The following is a 14,801-nucleotide window of genomic DNA, read 5'->3' on the forward strand; positions in this document are numbered from 1 at the left end:
ATGAGTGGGTGTAGCTGGGCACCAGCTGGCCAATAAGAGTTGCTGGTGGGATCACTCACAGTAGTTGCTTCTTGCCAGTGAAGGAGGGAGTCTGGAGGAATTTACTGAAGGCAGGGAATGGATTGCCTTCTTCCCAACTCCCCTCTACCCCACCCTGCCTCCCTCCCCTTCTCGCCTGTGCTCTTGGGAGGATTTTGTGTATTTACTGCAAGATATACTAAAAATTAAAGACAGGATTACCCATTGGGAACAAAGGGACAGGTCTGAAGGACTGCTGGGAGCCAGAAATGCAAAATGATTTGTAACGGCTCCAGTGAAATATAATACAGCACGCAAAAAAAAAAAAAACTGAAAAGAAAATGTAGAATGGCTTTTGGAAGGTCTCTGGGCCCAGATAGACTGCCCTGGGGATGGAATGTCAGCCTACAGAGTGGAATGATAGTCCCTGAGTGTAGCATGAGTGTTTTGGGACTGGAATGACATGTCTCAGTGTGGAATGGCAGCACCTTGGAATAGCAGCAGCATTCTAAGACTGTAATGACCAGTCCCAGAGTGAAGCCTGGTTTAAACACTCTTGACCAGGGTCTGCAAAAATCTGGACCCAGCCTTGCAATCCAGCACCGTTCAAATGAAATAGAAATTTGTTATTGAGATCCAAATGACATGCAGTTCTTTGTAAAGTAACTAAAGATTCAGCTAGCTACAACTGTATCCCAAAAACGAGACTTTCCCTTTAGGATGATGCAGGCCCCTGTGAGAGAGCTGGTGACAACGAGGCTGTCCAGGGGCAGTCTCCTCTGCCCCTGCCCGTACCCACATAGTGGGTCCTGTGGGGTCAGCTGCAGGGCATCATCGTAAAGTGGCCTCCTCTGGGCACTGCAAAAGTTAAACAACCCTGTGTGGCTGCTGCCAACGTCCTCCTTCTGCCACCAGGTAGAACAGTGGAGGACAGTCTGGAGGTACTCTGGCTGGGCTGGGGAAAGAACTCTCTGGCTGGTGAAAGGATCAAAGGGTATACAGTGAAAAAGACAAATCTGAGTAAAAGTACACCAAGCGATTGATAATATGTCCCACGCCCACATGGGAACACAGCAGCATAGACAGACATGAGGCCTGTCTATCCAGACAGAGAATCCAGACATGAGGCCTGTCTCAGCAGCAGCCTCTCAAGGCCAGACTGTTAGATAGTAGAGCACCTGCAAAACCGAGAGCAATTCTGAACATGTCCCCCTCCCAGCTTGGTAACCAAATATCAAACAGTGGGTTTGACAGCCATGCAAGATTCTCTCCCTGCAGCTGCACCAAGTCAGGGATGAGCCAACAGCAGGCTGTATCCAAAGATCAGTGTATTCATTAATATTGAATGACAGCATAAGATATAAATTATGGAAAAATACTATCTGTTATACTAACAGATAAAAATTTTGTTGCATAAATTGCCCTTTTGCCATCAGTATGTTTGGCCCAGAAATTGATTCCATTTATTAGATACTGGAACAGACAGAATGGAAATAATGTTTTTGTGCACTAATCTATTAATCTAATCACATTTTCTGCATTTTCCTTGTAAAGTTAACTTGTGGTTATTATTTTTTATATATATATATATATTATAGAATGTTATGAATTTTTAAAATCCTGTTAAAATTTCTAAAACATAACAAAAATTCTAAATCAGATTTTATTATTTTATGCACAGCATTCTCAAATTGCTGCCGCCTAAAAATATCAGATAGAAAATGGTGAGCAAGTTAGTGCACTGCAAAAGCCTCACAGATAAGGAGTTTGAAAATCACCAAGGTATTCAACTTACACTGTTTTCCTTTTGTAAAACTGGAGGTTTCCTTTGATGGCATGCACAATCTTACAATATTGGTTTATTCTTATTTAATCAATTTGATACCAACAAAATAAAATCCCAAATAACAATCCTAACACCACCCCCAAAGACAGCTGAAGTTTAAACCCACCAGAAGCTCTGGCAAATAAGATGCCCTTAAACCACTCCCTGAAAGTGTTGAAAGACAGCAGTCCCCTCTTCAGGGAACCAACTGTAAACAGCTGGCGTTACAATGGAAAATGCAGGGGCTCTACTAATCAGGTGGGCTACCTCCAGCAGAGAATGGAGAGTAGGTGGCAGTTTGAGGATTGCAGCTGACATGTATTATGTGGCACAATCAAAAAAATCCTTCCTGCCACCTTCCCAAAATAAATCTCAGTAGTGAAACATTCCCCTAGTGAATAGATACACATTTGTATTTATCTGTACAATCCCTCATTTAGGTTCACATGTTCCAGAAAACAATTGTTTCCCCCAAAATAAGCCCTAGCCTGAAAATAAACCCTAGCATGATTTTTCGGGATTTTTGGAGGATGTTTGAAATATAAGCCCTACTCCAAAAATAAGCCCTAGTTATAGATTCCCTGGCGCAGCTGATCTGGTCACGTGGGGGGCGCAAAATCATGGAAAAAAATAAGACATCCTCTGAAAATAAGCCCTAGTGCATCTTTTGGAGCAAAAATTAATATAAGACCCTGTCTCATTTTCGGAGAAATACGGTATATAAGCCTGCAGTTCAAAAATACAACAACAATATGATGGGCACACACATTAATTTTATCCATTTCAAAGTATAAAAGTCAAATTACAGAAAGGTGAGTTTACCTTGAACTTGTGAAACCATGAAGAAGCAGAAGCCCAGCACTCTGATGTAAACTTGCAGACAAATCATTTTTCACATTTATAACCCTCCTTTGCACTTGTCACCCTTGGCAAGCCGCCCTGCTGTGTTTTAAGCCGGATTCTTTAGCGAAATCAGATGGCAGATTCGGAAGCCCGCTTGTTTTCTGGAAAACAAATGAAATCAAACATTTGAACACATAGACCAACTGCCAAATGCCTAGACAGGAAGAGCATCTCAAGCGGACCAGATGCAAGATCCAAAAATGACATTGGCATTCACATAAGTATATTAACATGACTAAAGTATAAGTCTTTTTAAATTGATTTTATAATTATAGATCATTTTAAAATGCATACGTTGAGAGCTGATTATTATGCAACCAAAATTTCAGTATTATACAGTACAAGCAGGTGACCCACAAGGATTTGCAGGGGCATCTCATTTTCCCCTCTTACACTATTTCCTCTTTCTCTTCCCTGAAAGCCCCAAAGCCTCCCCCTTTTTTGCTTCCTTTTATGCCAGTCTCTGGCCAAGCGGCAGGATGCCATATGCCAGGTCCAGCTGAGAAGTTGGGAACCAGCAATGACTCGCAAGGGACATCTCATCGACTCCTGTATCCCCCTCCCCACATCATTCCTCTTTCCCTCTTCCGGGCAACTCCTATATCCTCACTTTTCCCTGCTTCATTCTTTCCTTCCCACCCTTTACTTCTCCTATTTTCAACTATATCATTTACTTCATTTATACCCCATCTGTCAGCACAATGGCGACCCAAAGCAGCTCACATCATTCTCTTCTCTATTTTATTCTCAAAACAAGTATGTTAGGCTGAGAATGCTTGACTGGTCCAAGATTACAGAGTGAACTTTTAAAGCAGAGTGGGAATTTGAACCTTGGGCCCCTTCTGCACGGGCGGAATATGGCGGCCTGGGGACGGCAAAAACGCTGTCCCCAGGGAGCGGTTCGCACAGGGGGCGCAGCTGCTTCGCAGCCGCGCTGCCCTCGCTCCGCCCGAGCAGCGTGAAGCCGCCATTTTCCAACCTCGCTTGCCCAGCAAGGTTTTTGGAAAACGGCGGCTTGGAGCCACTGCTGTGCGAATGGCAGCGGCTCCACGGCGCCTTCCCTCCCGCCGTGTCCGGGCGACCTACCTGTCCTGCGGCCCTCCGGCGCGTCACCGAGGCCTGGGGACACGCCCCCTCTGCCCTGCGACTCCGGAGCGGTCGCGCAGGGCAGGGGTGCGTGTCCCCTGGCCTCGGCGACGTGCCGGAGGGCCGCAGGACAGGTAGGTCCTGGGAGGTCCCGGGACCGTTCATGCGAACGGTCCCAGAGGGGTCGAGTCGGCGTCATCTATGCCGACCAGACCCCTTCCGCCACCGTGCGGAAGGGGCCTTGGTCTCTGAGATCCTAGTCTGAAATGCTAACCATGACATCACACTGGCTTTTGTGGGGTGGCTGCTGTTGAACAGCAGCATGCAGCTAATCTGGGCTGAGTCATACACATCAAATGGAATAAAGTAGCCGGTAGTGGCTTTTGGCCTAACCCCAGCAAATCTTCCCTCAAAGACCAAACAGACCTGCAAAGGGCTATCCCCTCTCTTCCTGCCTTGTACTGACAGAAAGCAAGGCTGGCAATAGTGTTGTGGTTGCCTAGCAATCCCAACAGCCACCAACAGGGCATTTGTTTCTGAAAGCTACAGTCACTTCTTACATTATGGGGGGTTAACCCCCCAATATCTTTTTGGTTTAGATTCCAGATTTTGCTACAAATCTGAGGCTTTCTTCAGGTTTGTAGAAAGATCTCTTTTGCATGTTCATGGCTTCAGTTTCTTGATTTGAGGATCTATAGATTGAAGTAAATATTTCAATTATTTCAAACACAGCTTTATACTTACTGTATAATTATTCACTGCACCTCTATCCCCCTTCTAGAAAAGTTATTGCTCTTTAGTGGACTATTGAAAACATTTGAGAGCATCCAACATCTAACACCCTCTCTTTCTGTCACACACATACAAACCCTCTCACACACATACAAAACTTAATCAGGGACTTTCAGCGGTTCGAATTATATAGTTATTTGGATCTTATTTCAGATACATACTGGTTCTTTTTAAAGAACCCACTTGATTTTCTAAGAAAGAACCCATCCCTTTCAAATGTCACTGCTACTGCAACAAATGATTAATAACCATTTAATTCTAACAAATAAATCTACATATTATATAAATGGCTTTGAAAGGTGAACAAATACCCAGAAGTAAAACGCTCTCCCTTCTGAATGCAAGACAGCATCCAAAGTTACTTTTTACCAAAGCAAGGCAGTCAAAGTGCGCTAAAATTGCATAATCACCTTTCAAGAGCAGAATGGGGAAAACACGGCAATATTAAAATGCACAGTGGCGGCAACCTCCCAAGGCAGTTTCTTCAGAGACTGACTAGGTCTCCAAGGAACGAACAACAATTTGGACACTTAAACAGTTAATATACATAAGGGATTGTGAGCTAGCAAGAACACTGATGTTGCCTCTCTTTGGCCTCTTGCTTGAGCGGGCATGACCCCTTCACCCCTGTCAGCCTGGCGCTGCTGCTGAATGAAAAAAAAACTTGTATTTGTTCAAGGATGTGCTGCAATTACTGCTGGTGGCTGCTTCTATCATAAATAACTCAATCTGTCTGTTGGCAGGACTCAAGAACTTTTCATTTTAATTAGTGCTTCACAAGCATTTAACATGGAGGCAAATTACCCGCAGAGCTTAGGGGTGTCTGTCATTTTCAATTTGCCCACGCAGGGGGCGGGCAGCCTTCGACCTGTGGCCTACTTTTCACACATCTGTGACTTCTTAGTAATGAAGAGACAAAAGCAGCTTCCTCAGTACAAGAAACAGAATCACTGCAGTGAAAAAACCTATCCGTGAATAGATGGATTCCTGGAACTTGGTCTATGCAGAATGTATCCTGTCTGTGTACAACACACCAGCTCTCTGACATTAAAGCAAGTTTTTTTTTGTCTTGTCAATTTCTGATTTTTCTGCATTCATGACCCAACTTGGTAGCTTTTTCTCCTAGAAACTGGATAGGTTGATAACCTGGGATTTAATCACGCGATATATAACCCACTAGGACGTATTTGTGCTAAACTGTTTTTCTTGCATGCTCCTGCTCTTTTCCTGTTGCACACTAACTTAAGTTACTGATGATTCCCCATGTCAACAACCAATATATCAGGTACCTTGATTGTCCTTGGCCATGTGCAGTTTGCCCAAATACAGAGAAGCCTTGCCTCACTACTAAAAGATACTCACACTTTGGCCTTGAAAATCCCTAAAGAGTTCCAATGGAGGCACAAAGTGACCCATCTACAGGTTGTCACTGTTTAAATTCAATGCAGGCTATACAAGAGGACAGTCTCTGTTGAATCTGGAAGACAGTTTCTCAGGGATGTAGGGGATTGGTTGCGCAAATCTATGTGAGATGCCACAGTACACAAGGCTATCTTCATTTTATTGTGTGTCATCTCCCAAATTCTATGCTTTCTAACTCTGAACGAACAAGTAAGGTGGCAAAAAAATCCTGGTTTGATTTATGTTGATAGATATGCATAGTCTGAACTGGAGGATTATGTCTGAACTGGAGTCAATTTTGAAATAAAATACAACATCCCCGCAATCAGTAATCAAATGAATGGGGTTTACAAAATAATGGGGTTTCTTTTTTTTTTAAAGTAAGACTTACTCTTTCTTTGCTAACTGACACAGAATTTCCTGTGCAGAATTAAAAATTATTTTCTTTTTTGCTTCCTAGATATTACTGCAACGTATCCACAGTTCTACTAAATATGCTAGGTGCAAACCTGTCATTTTCAGCTGAGATATATTAGCATGCATTAAACACACACAGTTCCTAGCCTTACATCTCCTTTCCCAATACAGGGGCAGGAGGTGTCACTTGCTGGGATTATGGAACTAAAAGACATGATGATATCAACCTTTCCAATATAAGGAATTAAGCTGTGTATCTAATCACTAAAATTAATTTGAAATATCAAATAACACGCTGCCAGGAATCTTCTGCAGACATTGTTCTAGGACCAGTAGAAAGTCAGGTGGGGAATCCCCAAGGCCCAAAAGAAGGACAGTAATTACGTATAATTATTTATATAGTATCATCAATGTGCAAGGCACTTTAAAAGATACAGGACGGCAGATTATTGCACCACATAACTAATACCCTAAATTTGACATAGGAGAGAAGGCTGTGGACATGGAGGCTGGAGTGGGCAGAGGGAGAAGGCACATTTGTTCCAATTATGTGCACTTAGACCGTTTCAGTACAGAATGAGAATAAGGGGCAATGCTTGAAAAGACAGATTTTGTAGAGGATCTGAAGAAAAAGCAACAGTATCCCACACATATTCTGGGAGGGAAGACTCAATCTAAGGGCGGCAAGGGGGAAGAGCTAGAGAAGGAAGAAAAGACTTTCAGAGGGTCGAAGGCAGTAACGCTACAGGAGTAGAGGTAGAGCTGGATATCTCTTGCCCTGAAAACCCTACAGGGTTGCCACAAGTCAGATGCGACTTGACAGCACTTTCCATCAGTGTTACAGCATTACAACACTATATTGCAGTAACAGTCTAGTTTCCCAGCTTCCTTTTTTTTTTTTTAAGAGGCCAAGAGTTTCTAGGAGGTTGGTCACAGGCCACTGAACAGTAGCCTGTCCATGCTTTAAAAAAAACCAAGAAATTTTACAAAAATATTTGCTGTAGCCTGTTTTTAAAGATCTAATTTCATTTCTTGTTTTTCCTATGTTGCTTAGCTGACTGCTTCGGTTCTGATGCTCTGCCCAGTCCACGTTCTGTTCCTAGAACTGAGTAACAGTCATGCGCGGGGCAGGGGGTTCAGAGTATCTTCCTTTACTCAGGAGTGGCTCTCAAACAAAAGGTTGGCAACCCTTCCTCTAGTCTAGCCCTTTTAGTTGCAGAGCTCTGAGGACAAAGTTGCAAGCGGCACATTCTGGTGGGAGGGGAAACTGGCACTTATGAGGATGGGACCAGAAAAGATCTACACTTTCCCATCACCTGTCAATCACCCCAACTTAAAAAAAAATCAGAGAGAAATACAAGATCTGGAACAAACGCAGAAAAACTGGGAGAATCCAGGAAAGTGCACGAAAAGTAACATCAAAGTCCCAACAGCACTGAAACTGGGGCAAACAGCCTGCGTGTACAACCTCAAAGTGATCAAATTATCAAAAGTGGCAAGACAGGTCACAAAGAATGGGAACATCTGAATGTAGTATCAAGGAGTTTGTCGGTACTTTCAGCATCCCACCCTCAAGAACTAGGCTTGAGACACATGTTTCTTGCCTTCCCAGTCTTCATGGATTCAAACTGGGGTGGGTGTTTTTTATCTACAACTGAAGCAAAGTCACCACTCAAAAGTTCAGTGTTTTTGCATATTCAAAAAGACTGCACACATAACCTTTCCATCTTGAAGAGAGTTCAGTGTTTTTTGCATATTCAAAACGACTACACACGGAGTCTTTCCATCTTGAAATGTGCAACTTCTCTCCAGTTCTCCCTTGCTATGTCAACACTTTTGCAAATTTCCTTCTGAATTGGTACCTTTTCTTCATGCTGTATCACTCTGACACCGTGTGCTAGCAAAAAGCATGTGATCCAAGTCCCTGCCAGCTGAAAATGCTGCTGCTCTGCTCTGTCTAATGATAAAAACAAATTAAAAATATTCCTCTCCTGAGCAACAGAACAACAAAAAGCTGCTGTCAGGAACACAATGAGAAAAGTCTGGACAGAGAGGTGACTCTCTGCAGAAGTGTGAGAAATCATTCGGGCAAGGCCATATTGTCCCTTAGATTGCCAGAGATTTGCAGTTTCCTTGCTGTGACCTATAGACTCAGAAGAGTCCTTGGAGAAGAATACAGTAAAAAGTACCATGGCTGTTTTGACATTTCACGGCCAGGTGATGGTGACTGCCTCCAGACAATCTGGATGGTGATTATTTCTGGCCATTGGAGGAACAGGAAAGGCTGCAACAAGATAAAACCTTCATATGAGAAGTTGGAAAGATTGTTAAGGATGTATGAGCACAGGAGGAACAGCAATTTGGGTGCAGAGAAAACCTCACCTGGATAGCCCAAGAGAGCATGATCTTGTCAGATCTCAGAAGCTATGCAGGGTTGTCCCAGGTTAATACTTGGATGGGAGACCACCAAAGAAGCTTAGGATTCCTATGCAGAGGCAGGCAATGGCAAACCATCCCTGTGCATGGGAGATAATGATAGGAAAACAATGAAGTAACAGGACTCTTTATGGGGTGCCATAGGGGTCAATCTGGTGTCTAATTATAATGCTGCAACTGGGTGAGGGAATGACAAAAGGCCAGTCTCGGGTCAATCGCTATCTCACACCTTAGTTTATCTCACAGAGAGGCTGCAAAACCAAATGCTTCTCTTAAGCTTCTTGGAAGATATACAAATGGATACAAATACAACAAACCATCAACTCTTTGGGACAGGTGTGTGTTTGCGTACATACATGCATGTAGTATTTTGTGATTCCTTGGGGAGGGGCAATAGCTCATGGCAGATCATGTGCTTTGCATACACAAGATCACAAGCTCAATCTCTAGCCAATCAAAAAAGTCTCAAACAGCAGGGCTGGAGGGACCACTTTTTGGGACATTGGAGACCTGGTGTCAGCCAGAACAGAAAGTACTGAGCTAGATAGATCCGACTTAGTGTAAGTGTGTTGTGTGACAGGAAATAAAATTCGGTCCATTTCCAAACATTGCTTTATTTATATTTTTAAAGAAAACAGATCAGGATCAGGAAGAAAAAGAATGGCAAAAGGTCCTCCAAATCCTTCCATTTCCCCAGTTGGGATGCCACACAAACTGAGATGGGAAGGCAGAAGGGCCAGCAGCATTGTTAGGATGAGATGGCTTCCACTACCTATTTAAACCCAGCAACCACATCTGGTGACTATGGTTGTAAAGTAGACTCGATCCTTTCTGGATGAAGTATAAAGTTAAGCAATATGCAACTCTTGCAGGGCTGGTAAGTTCATTGAAATGAATACTTCTGACCTAAATTGCATGAACTAACCATCTTCTTTTGCAATGGACATACTTAGATCTAATTATCTGATTCAACCAAGTTCAAGCAGACATTCCCCTGTTGAGGATCCTGGATGAATAATCTTCTTTGCTCAACCCAGATTGATGGACAGTTCTTTTTAAATTACTCCAGATTTATCAAGCTACCTTTCTAGACATCTTTTTTGTTGTTGTTCTTTTTTTCTTTCATTTCTCTTTAACTAAAGTTGGAGATTGCTTTGCTTTGAATTATCTTAACCATTCTCTTAGTTGACCTTGTCCCACATTACACTGAACACACTATGTGTTAGGGTAACTAAAATTAACCTTACATGAATTATACAAATATACTATTACCTTTGTTTCGGCTGCTCTGAACACCTGCTTTATCTGATTTTGACTTTTTCTTTCTTGCATAAGTTTTTTTTTAAAGTTGATTACTTTTAAGCTGCATTAACAGCCAATTTGCTGGGACTAACTGAATAACATCTGTTTCAATTGCATATCTCAAGGCATCTAATTTGATTAGCCATATTAAAGAAATAAGTCAAACAGATAAATTGAACTTTATTATTTGAATTGATGGAATCTGAATGACTTTTTTTCTAGATTAATTCATATGACTTAACAGGGTTAGGCATTTAGTATAGTTCTTCCACACTTGAGGATTTGCTCTTGTTTGGCATTCAAACTACAGGGTTTTTTTCTCAAAGTATCCACACAATATTGTTCCATAATCTTGATGTTGATGTAAGGACAGTTCTAAGGGAGGACTCCTTATGCAGGAGGCTGTCTCAAAAACATGATAGGTGCAACAAGTATAGTACATAATTAGGTTCAGTAGTTCTGGGTTGTGATGGGCTTTTAAGTAGCCAATACAGCTGATGGAACAACAGCTGGAATTTTGTGTTCTGAATGGCTGATCAGAGAGGAGTCTTGTTGCAATACTCTGTACCACCTAGAGCTTTTAAAATGCCTTCAAAGGCAGCCCTACATAGTAGAATGCGTTTGAGCAACCCAATCTGGAGGTTATGGTTGCTTGATTCAGCACAACCAGGTCAGCAGGATCTAGATAAGGAGGCAGATTACAAGCCAGATGTAACTAAAAGGCGGTACACCTAGCAACAGCACCAACCTGCTAATCCACCAAGGCAGGGCTAAAGAGCAGGTTGCTCTTAACTTGCCCTATCACAGAAAGCTTAACCCCTTCTTAGTTTGGCAAAACAAATCAGCCAAACATTATGCCTTCTCAAGCAGCATCACTTCCATCTTGTCTGGAGTAGTCTTCAGTTTTGAAGACACTGGCCCAGGAGCTTCACAGCTGCCTCTGAAGACCTGGATAATGAGATATAAAGCTGGGGGTCATCAGCACATTGGTGACACCCACTCCAAAGCTTTTGATGCTCTTGGCCGATGATCCCACCTAAAGCTGAAAACGTATTGGGGATAAAGGGCATTTAGGATACCCAACATACAGGTCCAGGTCTGTGGACTCTGCCTCTCCTACGCTAACTTCTGCTGAAGATGGAATTCTGAAGCAACCTGTGGTTTGAAGGCTGGATCACTCTGTAAGACTACATTTTCTGGATAAAAATGCAGAACTCCTGCTTGATGGATAGTGCCCCAATCTTTGAAACTCCCCTGGCTAAAGTTAGATGTGCAACCATCTTAGCAGAATGGACTGAACAGGTTTGAATGGTGGTTTGTTTAGGGATGATAGGATCGTGTGTGGCCTCCACATAGGAAACTTGTGTGCAGGAGGCGCTTGTATCTGACCTATTTCCTTGAGGCATCGCTGGATGTCCGAGTGTCTAGGTAATGGTGTGGCCTTGTAGTAAGGCACTATTGTGGCCAGGGCTGCAACCTATACATGAGAGCGCAGGAGAAACATTCTTCCTCCAGACCACTGAACAAAGGCCTTCCAGTTGGAGTTAAATATTTTAATGGTAGATGGGCATCTAGAAGCAAGCAAAATATCAGTGACTCTGGCTGAATAACTGGACTTTATGCACTATCCTTCTATTGCTTCTTTAATTTCTGCTGTTTGTAAGCATTACTACCAAATCCCCATTCCACTGGGTAACATTACTGAGACTGGAAAAAATCTACAATTCCCTACTAGATCTGCTTTACAACCAGCTTAGGTTCTTCAGTTCAATTTGAACAAACATGGGGTTGTTTTTTGATTACTATGTCAAACTTTCTTTTATTCTAGTCAATTTCAATCTGTTTACTGTTCATGTTTTAGTATAATAAAATGTACTTTAATATAATAATTTTAATAACACTTTACAAGCGAGTAGCTACAACAGAGGTTTCCAAAGGAGAATATGAGATGTCATGTGGCATTTCTTTCCTATGATTCTCTTCTACAAATGGTGGCATCTTCCTAGGGGGCAAGGATTCTTTCTCCAGCAGAAAAGTTGTATCCCAGAGGAGGAAGCTTCATCTACTAGAGGAAAGCTCCAACACTAGTGACATGGAATCACAGGATTCAACAGACAGTAAATAAAAGGTGATTTTCAAGACTTTCTGATGCACTAGCTATCTAACCCAGTCCTAATTATTTGAACCTTCAATTTCAAACAAACTTGCTTTAAATTGTAAATGAAAGGTCTACCTACAGCAACTTGTATCATATAATTTATCTCTCTTACTTTTTATCTTCATACCTTGTGAGGTACATTAGATGGGGGGAGGGGGGAGGGAGAAATTAAGACTGACTAGTTCTTAGCTCAAGGTCACTTAGCCAGCTTCAGAACTTGTCCTTACAAATATACAAACCTTGCTATCTGATAACAAAAAGTGCAAAAGTTTACTTAGTAATAGAAATCACAAAAAAGCAAGTTTAAGGATAGTGCTTCAGATTGGTGTTTAAAAGAGCAATGGGAAATGGCTAGGAGATTGGGCTGCTCCCTACTCAACTGTCAAGTCTGCAGGGATTAGTTTAACATTAATAATGTCAAATTAAAAGGTTCTACCTTTCCCATTTATAACTACACTACAGAGTATTTTTAAAATTCTATAATCGCCATGTCAGATATTTAGCAACTTTATCGGTTCCATTCAGGTTTGCTGACAAATTGCAGATACCTCTGAATTGGAATAAAAAACAACAACTCCAGGTCCTTTTCTGAGAGCCAGTGTGGCATGGCTACTAAGAGTTGGAGACCAACACTGCACATACCTGTAACTCAGCGGTTCTCAACTTGTGGGTCGCGACCCCTTTGGAGGTCGAACGACCCTTTCATAGGGGTTGCTTAAGACCAGGAACTGAGACACAAATAATTTTATGGTTGGGGGTCACCACAACATGAGGAACTGTATTAAAAGGTTGCGGCATTAGGAAGGTTGAGAACCACTGCTGTAACTGTTGTTCATCTAGTGGTCTTCTGTGCATACACACATTGGGACTGCACTTGCTGCCATGGAAATAAATTTCAAGCTTTTCAGGCTCCTGCTCACTAGAGGGCTCCATCCCCTCCCAACTGAAAAAGCAGCAACATTCTCACCCAATGGTCATGTGAGAAGGGGGGGAGCCCATCCCTCAGTCCTTCTGGAGACACCATGGGTTCCGCTAATTCCTACTCACAAAGTTACTGATAGTTAATTATATTTGAATTGAAGCCCACAACAGGGATGTGTGTATGCACAGAAGACTACTCAATAAACAACAGTTACAGGTAAATGCAATGTTCTTCATCTTCGGTGCCTCTCTGTGCGAACCCACATTGGGAGAGTAGCAAGCTTAATAAGAAAAGGAAGTAAGGTGTGGCTTACAATTTAAATATGGTTTGCAACACTTCTTTCCCTACCGCAGCTTCCTGATGTGAGTCAATGCCAATGGCATAATGCTTCACAAACGTCAACTGAGAGGACTATGTTGCTATGTGTGTGCAGGGGCGGGGGGGGGGGGAAGGCACTTGCAGGGTTTCCACTTACCTTAGTTCAGCCAGCTGCAAAGAGCAGCCAACTGAAAAAGCAGCCTGGCTGGGCCACCTGCTAGGCTGCACCAGGCTGCTGGGCCTGGCTAGTGGGGAGGGTCCAGGCAGGGGCACGCAGCAGTGGCCACTGCTGGGCCTGGCAAGGGGGAAAAGGAGAGGAATGTGACCCCAACAGGGCACATCTGGGGTGCGGCGCTCCCCCCGCCCCATGGTAGCTACATGACTGGCTGTACATATATCAAATGCTCACATGGTCCCAAAGTGCTGTGGAAGCTGACTGCGCCCTTGTGGAGTATGCCCTGATTTTTAGCAGACAGTCCACTTGGGCAAGCGAGTAAGCTTGGAATTAATCTCTTTGGCAGACTTGCATTAATTTGGAGAACTAGGTTTGATTCCCTACTCCTCCACATTAAGCCTGCCGGGTGACCTGGGGTTAGTGACAGTTCTCTCTCATCCCCAAGGTGCCTGCTGCAGGGTGGGGGGCGGAGGTGTATGTGGAAGGGCAGGCAATTGCAAGTTGCTTTGAGACTCCTTACAGTAGAAAAAAAAGAAGAGTATAAAAATCAACTCTTTTTCAAGAGTAAATTCATTATCACATGGGTCTAGAAACCCTTTCTGACATTGGTTGATGTGCCATGCTGAAAGGTGAATGTCCATCACTGCATGATTCCTTGTATGGATGTATTTTCTGGAGCCTGATTTCACTTTTCATACTCTCCACAGGCTTAGCCTCAAAATCAATCTCAAATCAATATTTTGATATAATATTTTGATATAATAATACCAGAGAGTGGTTTGTCTCGCCATACACCCAATTGCTCTGTGCACTCAGCCCCGCCCTTTCCCAGGGATGGTGTGAATCTCCCCCCCCCACACACACACACACTACAGGAGTGGCAGGAAGCATGTGACGGTGCAGATCTAATGTAGGAATTTCAAAATAAAAAGGAATATCAAAATAATAAACCTTTCTGTCCACCCATAGCAGCAGCAGCAGGAAGTGTTTGTGTGTGCGTGTGTGTGTGGGGGGAGAATATCAATTCCTGGACACGTTCCCTTCTTTA

At 42.9% G+C, this 14,801-nt stretch overlaps 1 protein-coding gene across 1 annotated transcript in view; it reads right to left on the reverse strand.

Moving 5' to 3' along the window:
* BMPR1A (bone morphogenetic protein receptor type 1A) overlaps positions 1-14,801 on the reverse strand; it is an 80,865-nt gene that overhangs the window by 24,214 nt on the left and 41,850 nt on the right. The window contains exon 3 of the mRNA XM_048505327.1: positions 2,666-2,847. Coding sequence (XP_048361284.1) covers positions 2,666-2,732 — 67 coding nt within the window. The 5' untranslated portion in view covers positions 2,733-2,847. The remainder of the gene's footprint in view (positions 1-2,665; positions 2,848-14,801) is intronic.

This window comes from Sphaerodactylus townsendi, linkage group LG08 (assembly GCF_021028975.2).
Source record: "Sphaerodactylus townsendi isolate TG3544 linkage group LG08, MPM_Stown_v2.3, whole genome shotgun sequence".
Taxonomy (NCBI): Eukaryota; Metazoa; Chordata; class Lepidosauria; order Squamata; family Sphaerodactylidae; genus Sphaerodactylus; species Sphaerodactylus townsendi.